At 44.2% G+C, this 10476-nt stretch overlaps 1 protein-coding gene across 1 annotated transcript; it reads left to right on the top strand.

Annotated features, from left to right (window-relative positions):
* The first annotated feature begins 4281 nt into the window (after window positions 1–4281).
* On the top strand, window positions 4282–10084 carry LOC106828381 (gastrokine-3-like). The gene is made up of 6 exons (XM_014836821.3): window positions 4282–4385; window positions 5651–5704; window positions 5887–6021; window positions 7650–7757; window positions 8729–8870; window positions 9772–10084. The coding sequence occupies exons 1-6, from the start codon at window positions 4374–4376 to the stop codon at window positions 9864–9866; spliced, it is 546 nt and encodes a 181-aa protein (XP_014692307.2). The 5' UTR covers window positions 4282–4373; the 3' UTR covers window positions 9867–10084.
* The last annotated feature ends 392 nt before the right edge of the window (window positions 10085–10476 follow it).

Raw genomic sequence — 10476 nt, 5'->3', positions numbered from 1 at the left:
CTTAGCAAACACCAAGCAGGACCAGGGATCCGGGCAAGTGAGTCTTGCTCTTGCCAAGGTTCCAGGATGCAAGATAAAAGGCAAACTACTTTGTAGACCCTGGCTTTCATTTTCCTTTTTCTTCACCCTCTGTCCTCCAACCCAGGGACAAAAATATTAATGATGTGTCTCTGCCAACCTTTTAATTGCACTATAATTGGAGTTTATAAAGAGGGTCACTTTTCCTTGCTGTACATGATATTCTGTTCGGATTTTAATTGTCTTCCTCATTCAAGTTAAATATTTGATTCCATGATTTGCCATTAAATTCAGCAATTGTTTACCATGCATTCACTATGTGCCAGACGTTACTAAGTACTCCAGGAGGTACAGGGATGAATAACATACCGTCAGTGCAATCCGTTCATTCGTCCCCTTAATGTATCTGTTTTTTGAGTACCTAGTCTGCGTAAGGTACTGTTCCAAATATTGGATGTTAGAGCTATAGCAGAGAACAAGACAAAGTCTCTAACCTTACAGAGTTTACAGTCTAGTGACAGAAATTTGCCATTTAATGGCCTGATCAGAAAACTATACAAGTAAGTATAACACAATGAAGAACATAGAAAGCAGAGTTTGGTACAAGCTGAGAACTACAATATTTTGAAAGAAGAGGTCCCATTTGGCTGGGTGTGAAGGAAGGCTGGGGAGTGGGACACTGTTCAAATTGGCCTTGAAGAACAGATAGGAGGAAGTAAGGTAAGGAGTCTGTAGGTATGAACCCAGATTTGGAGTTAGGAAAGCATGCAGGGAAGAGTGGAGAACGAGATTTGGTTAGCATCTTGGCATAGGTTGCAAAGAGCTGGAAGGCAGGGCTACAAAGGTTAGTAGGGGCCAAATCATGAAAGTCTTCAGATGACTTTTGAGAAGTGAAGTAGCAGGACTGGAAAAGTTAATGGAATGGATTGGAGGATAAAAGAGAGAAAGTAGGACAAAAAAAGGTACTTTCCAAATTCTTTTCGCCAAAGCTCATTCCTTAATGCAACTCCATGGTTTGAATATATTGATTATTCCTTTGTGCACAAGGCTATTGGCCTTTGCAGAACTAAATGCAGATTTGAAAATGGAGGTGAATAGTTATTTATTAGCAGATTGGTATTTTAATAAGTATTCAAACACCATTATAATAATAACTTAGCAATAGGCTCATTTACATGAGTAAAGCCATCACAACATTTTGTCATTACTCAGCAGTAAATTGAAGACTGTGACCCCAGAGCCTAGGAGGACACTGGGGCGGGGGGAGAGCGGGATGTCTGTCCTCCAGACATCACACCCCCCTCATGCCAGATGCTGAGTGAGTATGGACCTCAAAAGGGACAGAGTTTGTCCACCTCCTGGTTTTCTGATTCACTGAGACCTGATCTCCATGCTTTCTTCCAACCTCAGGCTCCATTTCGTTTGCGTTCCTATCTGAGCACCCCTTCCTTTTCAGATAGGTCCATGTAGAAACTAATTTGGGATCATTTGCTGGTTCTGCCTCTATGACGCGGCTGCCTTTAGTTTTGGTCCCTTCACTCCTCGATCCTGGACTTAGGGACAAGAAGAGTGGCATTTGGCTGGCTGAGACTTGAATGATTCCTGGTCCCCAATTGTTTGGGGAGACACTCCGACAAAATTAGCTGCTCAGCATAGTTATATGAAAAGCAAACAACTACATACGGGGGACATGAAAAGAGAAAACTCCTCACGGGGTGGCCCCAAGGCAGAGTGGTTAAGTTCGCTGCGCCTCTTCGGCGGCCCAGGGTTTCACCGGTTCCCATCCTGGGCGCGGACCTAGCACTGCTCATCGGGCCATGCTGAGGCAGCGTCCCCCATAGCACCACCAGAGGCACTGACAACTAGAATATACAAGCATGTACTGAGGGGCTTTGGAGAGAAGAAGGAAAAGAAAAAGAAAAAAGATTGGCAACAGATGTTAGCTCAGGTGCCAATCTTTAAAAAAAAAAGAGAGAGAAAGCTCCTCAGGCCCCTCGCTCTGTTAATCTACAGCGTGAAGTTAATGAGCCCCAAAAGGCAGTATTTGTCTTTCTCTGTCTTGCTTATTTCACTTAGTATAATACCTTCCAGATTCATCCATAGTAATTACAAGTGGCAGGAATTCCTTCTTTTTTATGGCTGAGTAATATTCCTCTGTGTGTGTATGTGTGTATCACATTTTCTTATTCATTCTTTGGTCAAATGATGCTTCAGCTGTTTCCATATCTTGGCTACTGTGAAAAATGCTGCAATAAACAGGGATGTGCAGATATCTCTTCAAGATGCTGATTTCAATTCCTATGGATATATACCCAGGAGCAGGATTGCTGGATCATATGGTAGTTATTTTTAATTTTTTGAGTAACCACTATACTGTTTTCCACAATGGCTATACCAATTTACATTCCCACCAATAGTACATTAGGGATGCTTTTTCTCCTCATCCTTGTCAACACTTGTTATCTCTCGTCTTTTTGATGATAACCATTCTAACAGGTATGAGTTGATATCTCATTGTGGTTTTGATTTGTTTTTCTCTGATGATTGGTGATGGTAAGCACCTATTCATATACCTACTGGCCGTTTGTATGTTTTATTTGAAGAAATGTGTGTTCAGGTCCACTGTCCATGTTTTAATTGGATTATTTGCTTTAATGCTATTGAGCTGTATGAGTTCTTTATATATTTTGGATAATAATTCCTCATCAGAGATATGATTTGTGCATATTTTCTCTCATTCTTTAGGTTTCTCTTTCAAGTTATTGATTGTTTCCTATGTTGTGCAGAAGCTCTATAGTTTGATGTAGTCCCGCTTGTTTATTTTAGTGTTTTTGCTTGTGCTTTTGGTATATTATCCAAGAAATCATTGCCAAGACTAATGTCAAGGATCTTTTTCCCTATGTTTCCTCCTAGGAGTTTTATAGTTTCAGGTCTTACATTTAAGTCTTTGATTCCGAATAGCCAAGGCAATCCTGACAAAGAAGAACAAAGCTGGAGGCATCACGCTTCCCAATTTCAAACTATATTACAAAGTTATAGTAATCAAAACAGTATGGTACTAGCATAAAAACAGGCACATAGACCAGTGGAACAGAACAGAGAGCCCAGACATAACCCAGGCATATCCAGTCAACTAATTTTTGACAAGGACACCAAGAACACACAACAGGGAAAAGACAGTCTCTTCAATAAATGGTGTTGGGGAAACTAGATATCCACATGCAAAAGGATGAAAGTCATACTTTTAGTACATTTTACTTATTCAGTCAACAGCTATTGAGCATGTGCTGTGTGCACGGTGTTTGCAAAGTACTGACAGCAATAGAAATGTGTGTGTGATGTTATCTGAGCCCTGGTGACCTGATAGTCCCCAAACTCTGTCTACTTCACATTCTGGTGCCAATTTTCATTGAGCACTGTAAGGACTGAGCTGTCTGTCTTCCCTCTTTGGTCAGTCCTGTATCCAAGCTCATCCACATACTTCCTCTTCTCTCAGAAGAAATATCTGTCTGGTTCTGGACTTTTGGAATTTGATCCAGGTAGTTGGGTCACTACCAGTAAAGAGCTTGAGAAAACTTAAGATAATGTATGCAAAGCCCTGAATTAGTGCTTGTCTCATTGTAGAAAAGTGTTCCCTTTGTCTCAGGAGTTCCAGGGCTGGTCAAATCGTCCTTTACGGATAAAAGCACCCTGAAATGAAAGCTGGGAGGAGAGAAACAAACCATATAGTGGGAGCAAAATATCAGAATATCAGGAAAGTCGGTCAGAGGTGGATGTTTGAAGAATAAAATGAGGCCAGCCCGGGGGTGGGCAGAGGGCATTACAGGACCACCCATGTGATTTGGGGTTTGGATGAAGAGCTGGACCAGATTACTTTCCAATCTAATCTTGTAATTCCAGTCCATCTCTTTTGGTTTCATAAGGTTTTTCTCAACCACCTCCACTGTTAGTAAAGAACTCTGGAATTGAGAAGCAGAAACAGTGAACTCACTGATTTTGTATCAGGACCATTTTGCAGGTCTACTGTTTGCAATCTTCACCTTAGTCGTTAAGGCCATCAACGTACCAGCCCACAAAGACTTGTTCAATTTACCATGTTTGCCTTGGAACCAGTGGCGGTATCGGGGTAAAGGAAAAATATTTAGAAGTAGTTAAAGAAAAGTGATAACTGTGATTACATAAACTTGCCTTCTTTTCCCTGAAATGGTAGCCAGATTACGGTTAACTACCCCAGAGTCCTTTATCATGGCAATAGTTGAGAAGTCCAGGACTATATAAACCAGACTTAGAAAATATTTGGGACATAGAAAATTCTATTATGCATGCAGTTGCATGGGGTCTGAGAGAGAGGCAGCATGAAACACCTTGTAAGTATATTTTCTGATTTCAAATGTAGATGATTATGTTTTCAGGACCAAAATAGCCAGGGAGCAGTTCTTTCCCCATACCCCCAAGAACTCTTCAACTTGAACCCAAGTAGAATTTCCAAATATTAATTTGGCACATAATCTCTCTGTTGGCAAGCCTTTCTGTTTTGAAATGTCTGAATGATGGGTCTTTCCCAAAATAACTAATTTCTTAGAAGATCAAGAACCTTTGAGTGGCTATTCATATTTCAGGGCCCTTTCTTCCTAGATTCATCTTATTTGTAAATTGCCCATGAAGGAAAATTCAGACATATTTAATATATGGCACCAACTCTCAGAATAGTTTAATAAAATATTATTGCTATCTGCATCTCATGTATCTCCTTGACTAATTTCATTGCATTATGATTGCTGCCCATAGAGCAGCTGTTTTCCTTCGAAGATGAATCTCACTTTTACAGTGTCGTTGCACGTGGAGTATTGCACAGATGTTGTGGGCACGGAGGAGAAGGGGGTTTCTGTCGGTTTCAGCTTATGCTGTAAGTGCACCCGAGCTGAACGAGCCTGAAGTGGACCTAAAGTGGACTATGGAGTGAGGGAAAGTTTCACTGCCACACTTTCTTATCCTAGCCTGTTCCTGCCTCCTAATCCTCTCACTCACTCTCTGATGCCTGAAAGTCCCTCAACAGGCAAGGCAGGCCACACCAAGACAAAATGATGCACTGGAAATATCTCAAGAACTAGTAACGTTTGGGTAAAATCTATGCCGAAATAAGGTGTGAATAAGTGCACATGATCTTTTACTGTCAGGCAAGGTGGGAGAACCTAGAGGAAAGGAACGCAGGAAGAGACCAGTTTCCAGAGAAGGATTCCCCCATGGTTGGGAGGAGGGAGGAAAATGCAGAAAGGGAAGACTGAGAAGCTGAATTATCACTTATTTTACCATTTGGCCTCAGATTGTCCTGCCCTACGTGCCGATCAAGTGGTTGGTCAGGTTGCCTAATAGCCCAGAGATTGACAGTGCATGTAGAACAAAACAAAAGGTAGCCTTGAGTGAATGATAGAGTTTTGCTCCTGAGTGGCCAGCACACCCCTATCAACCACACTGAACGACAGAATCCTGATAAACCTTGGGGCTCCAAGGGCATAGAGACTGTGAAAGCTATAGATCATTTAACAAGGCTCCAACCCTGGGGCCCTTCCAGGCTCCGGGCTCGTCTGAGGCTAAAGAGACAAGGAAGCATTGACGTTCGTTTCCATTTCAGATTGCATCTTCCTTCCTTGTGGTCTTCTTCCTAACTCCTTCTCTGGCCCTAACGGTGAGTAAGGGTGGAGAGGGGCTGACCTGTCAGGTCCTCCTTTAGCAGAAGTATTTCAAAGGTGATAATCCAGGGTGACCTCCCTCAGACTTCTTGTGAGTATCCCTGTAAACCTGTGAGATATGGGCAGAGCACGAACTCTGGACTTTCAACTCTTCTCCCTGTTGCTTGGTTTTCTCCAGAACATCAATGACAGCCATCCTCTGGATGGATCTGTTGGAACCCAAAGCATCCGTGTCGATGCCTTCCGAGGTATGGTCAGCATCCGAGACAACAATGTTTTGAGTGAATGGGATGGAATCTTGGACTACAAGAATGTAAGATGTGGAACATGTTCATTACAATGCCAAAGAAAGCCTTGTCTGCTCCAAAATTTAGCCTTAGGCTTTTTCAGAGAGAAGAGGACGCTGTCTAATTTGCCTTCTCTAGGTTTAGGCTCTTGATGGAAATACGAGTCTCTAAGTAAGGGACCAGGTCCCCTGCAGTTGTGGGGACTTGTTTTCAAGCCAATGACTGTAGGAGGAACTTCTCTGATCTATAGGGATCCTACATCCCTTTGCATTCCTGTGAGGTATTGACTTCACACGGCTCCTGAAGACCTCAGAAATAAGAGAGCCATTTAAATTACCTCCATTTCTGATAAATGGTATGTGCTATAGAAGTTCCTTTGTCTTACTCTCAGATTTTAATCAGTTTTTCCAACGAAGAAGAATGGTTTATTTTCATTTTTAGAAACCTTGCCTCACCGTGGCCACCTCCTTAGGTAGTAAGACCTAGCAGAAAGGTGCAGGATCGGGAAGCAACTGTCTGTGTCCTCGGCCTGGCTCTCTGATGGAAAAGCTCTATAACCCCAGAGACAACACTCAGCCGTTCTGTGCCTCAGTTTCCTCACCTATAAAACAGTGTCAATAGCCGTCTTTCCTACCTGAAAAGGCTCTGAGAGGATTCGATGAAGTGAAAGCCCACACTCCCCCCTTGGGCCGAGAAGACCTCTGCCGTCCAGCCCTCCCCTCACCCCACACTGGACATCTCGGGACAGACACCTCACACACAGGCTTCCCTCTGCTCCCGCCTGTACCTACCATGCTCTCTCTGTCCTGAACACCTTCTCCCTCCCTCTTCACTAACCTGCTCCTAACTTCCTCAAGGAGACGTCTCCTGAATGCTCCTAGAACGCATGCAGTCTAGCGATTTCCAACTTTGTTTTAAGCCATAGAAACTATTCTTCAAACAAAATGTTCCACAGGATTCCACTCTATGGAACAGAAGAAGTCAGAACTGCTCTGGCCAGAGTGGGGAGAGGCAGGCGAAGTGTCCTTGGGCTCCGTCAGACACTGCCATAATCCAAAGCTGAGAGAGGCCAAATGACAGGCCCAGGGCCACAGGGAGGGGGCAGTCAGTGGCAGACCCAGGGCTAGAATCTGAGTCTAGAGGCCTGACCCTAGTCTCCTAACCACCCCGTACATTCAAAGAGCACTCTGTCACGTGCACGATGCTTTCACAAGCAATAAGTATCTTGTCTCATCCTCTCCTTGTCATGACAACCCCATGGGAGAGGGGTTAGTATTCCTAACTTACAGATGGGGAAGCTGAGGGTCACGGAGGTGGCTAAGGACCGTGAAGGCTGCTAAGTGGTAGAACAAGACCTTAAAGTCAGCTTTGTTACCGGGACTAGCTAACTACCCCTCCAGTTGCACCAGTCCTTTAGTGGTATGCAAAATGTCCTGGGGGATTCCTTCCTGTGCCTGCAGCAGGGGACTCTGCCACAGGGATAGCACAGCTCCGTGTGCATTGCCAGTCCTGCTCCTGGTCCCTTGCTCTGGCACCCTGGGCCACACTATCCGGGATGCTTGACATCACAGTAGAGAGAACAGCCATGCGCCAGCACTGATGGCGAGTAGGAGTCCACTAACATTGTGACATGGTTCCGCTGTGTTGCTTTAAGGCCCTCTTGGCGGCTAAGCTGTTTAGCAAGATGGCCTGTGTCCTGGCCAAGATGGACCAAGATGTCTTCCCAACTTTGGATGACATTAGCAAGGCCTTGGACAACCAGGTAGGTGAGACCAAGCTCACTGTGGTCCCCTCTAGTTTGGTGTTTTCCAACTCTGCATCCCAACCTCCTAGGACAATGCTGTACAAATAGGGAGCATTCAGTTCATGCTTGTTCTTAATGTCCGTGAAATCCCGCCATCATGCAAAGGACCCTGAATCCAGTCCAGGACCCATTTAGGTCGAATCACAGTTGGATCAATGAAAATTCCAAGCAATAACAATTTTGATGTATTCCAAAATGGTGTGAGCTATATGTTAGTGAATATAAATTGTTGAAGATAAATATTAAAGTGAATTAACAGAGTATTTACATCCCCATGCCTTCTCTCCCCTCCCTGCACAACCCCCAAAAACATACACACATGTTATCTCTAGTTGAGAATAAGCCCAGGACTGCTAAAGATCTCTTCTCCTCAGCCTCTTAAATGGCAAAAGGTAGTCAAATAAATTGAAAATCAGCAGGAAGTCCTTGAAATCTACTGTCACTTGCTTAAGTAACCTGTCCAGCACATCTGGGCAATACTAATGTCCATGACAGAAGAGTCACTGACTCTTGTAAAAAATGCACTTTGGGTCACATAAAAATTAAGCAATTTATCAATTTTCTTCAAGAGGTAGAAAGTATTCCAGTCATCTGATTTATAATAAGTAAAAACATAATATAAATGCTCCAAATAATTTTAAAACTATTCTATATTATCATTAGAGATGAGGAAAGCACTGGAGGCTGGAAGATTTGAGAAGGTGAAAGGAATATAGACTGAGTGACAGGGACACAGAAGCTCGCATAGAGATTTTTTTCTGGAGTAATAGTGCCACCTTATGGCCAGATTGGATATTGCTCTTAGAAAACAAACGGGGAACTTCGGGTTCACGGCTATGTGCACTAGAATTCGTTTCTCGTTTCTTCCTCTTTGCTGTACCACATCTGTACTACGCTGTCTCACCGTTTTGAAATGCCACCTCTTCCAGGCTTTAAAGCATTATCCATCCACTCACGGTCTGACCTACACTGTTCTGCCCAGCCGGGTCAAGAACTTAGCCCAGTATGGAATGCCCATCAAGGACATGTGCCGAGACGTCCCCACTTACTTTGCCCAGCAGCAAAAAGAAGGTATGTTAATAACTTAACTAGAAACCCAACACCATGCATAAGATGAAAGGTGCATATGATTTTTAGGTCATTGGTCAATCGTCATGACTGTTTTCAGATCTATTCCATTTCTTTGCTACTAGGTATAAAAGTAATGTGGCCTGAAATGTATTTCCCCCTGGTGGCAGAGATGATGTCCCGACACCAGGGTTTACTGACAACAGGGAGCAGAGTAAGGTAGCTTTACCAGCAGGTTGACAACAGTCATTTCATCAGTGGGGTTTGACAGTTGGTGGATACCCTCCCCTGACCCAAAGCTTCATCACCCCTGCCCAAACAGCACAGTGCCCGGCATCACACCATTAGAAGCCATTGCTTTAGGGTCCTCAGTCCTCCTCTTTCTCAGGCTGCACAGAGGTTGGAAGGCACTATAGTTGCAGATGGCACTGGGAAAAGAATATCTCAGTGGCTGGCACTTCCACTGGGGTTATGATGGGGGATCGGTGGTGACCACCCTGGAAAGCTACCAGATAAGACCTCAAAATACGCCTGTTATTCCAGATGTAGTCAGTAACCCCTTCTCATTAGGCTGTTGCCAGTCGCTTACATCTTAGTATAAATCAACCCAAAGAACAGACTTCTTCATAACAGAAGGATCCAGCAAGGAAACAGGGAGAATATGAGGGGTTGAGGGTTAAGGAGGATGACTAAAGGTCAGTAAAAGAAATAAAAAGGAGTATGTGGGGCCAATTATTGCAGAGGCAAGGGAAACTTTCCATTTTGTTCCCACAGATTCTTGCTCATATAGCTGTCCTGAGCACCATGTCCAATTTAAGTGCAAATTATCATATATCCATCTCCTTTGGGGTCTTAAAGGGATTAAGTGATCTTTCTTGTAAAATGCTTCCTTTTGTTCTTAAAGGTACTGCACTGTCAATCGACCCCAATTCGTGTTTCGAAGTCCAACTTCTGTCCTTTATGGGACTCTCTATCTGTGGTGACATTCCTGGGCTCTGAACCTCCAGGACGCAGGGAGTGGACCTGCCTGGACGAGGCTGCTGGCCTGAAACCAGCACTCAAGGGCCCAGCCCTCACTCTGCAGATGGGAAGCTGCTCATTTCAGTGCTCCACCTTCTGCCTTCAGAGATCCAGCCTCGTACTCTGGGAAATTGGGCACACTTTCTCCCTCTGAGTTAGAACAATAAAGTTTCTTGCCTCATTGGCCTCGCAGATGAGCCCTCCCAGCCTGCACTGTCCTCTCTTGAGTTATGGGCATTCCCATCCACACACGGTCCCAAACGTCGCATGCCAGCATGGTGCAAAGTAGGAAGTGCCTCTCCTGAATGTCCCATTTCTCAGGGCCTCTCCTTAGGGTGTCCTTTGAAGAATCCTTTGAGAATTTTGGCCATAAATAAATAGTAAAAAGACACTAGCCACAGCACAGGCAAGCTGTCAAGTCTGAGGTCATATCTCTGTCTCCTGCAAATTGCCCTGAGAATCTACGAAAGCCTATTCCTTGTGGTGGCCCAGCCCACCCCACAAAAGCCCCTGAGAGAGATCCAAGAGACATTAGGCCTCCCAGACCTCCCTTTGAACTGGTCTAAACCCCTTAGTGGTGACTCCCAGG

This window comes from Equus asinus, chromosome 6, assembly GCF_041296235.1.
Source record: "Equus asinus isolate D_3611 breed Donkey chromosome 6, EquAss-T2T_v2, whole genome shotgun sequence".
NCBI classification, from domain to species: domain Eukaryota; kingdom Metazoa; phylum Chordata; class Mammalia; order Perissodactyla; family Equidae; genus Equus; species Equus asinus.
Note: the sequence above shows the minus strand (reverse complement) of the source record. Positions and strands in the feature narration are given on the sequence as shown.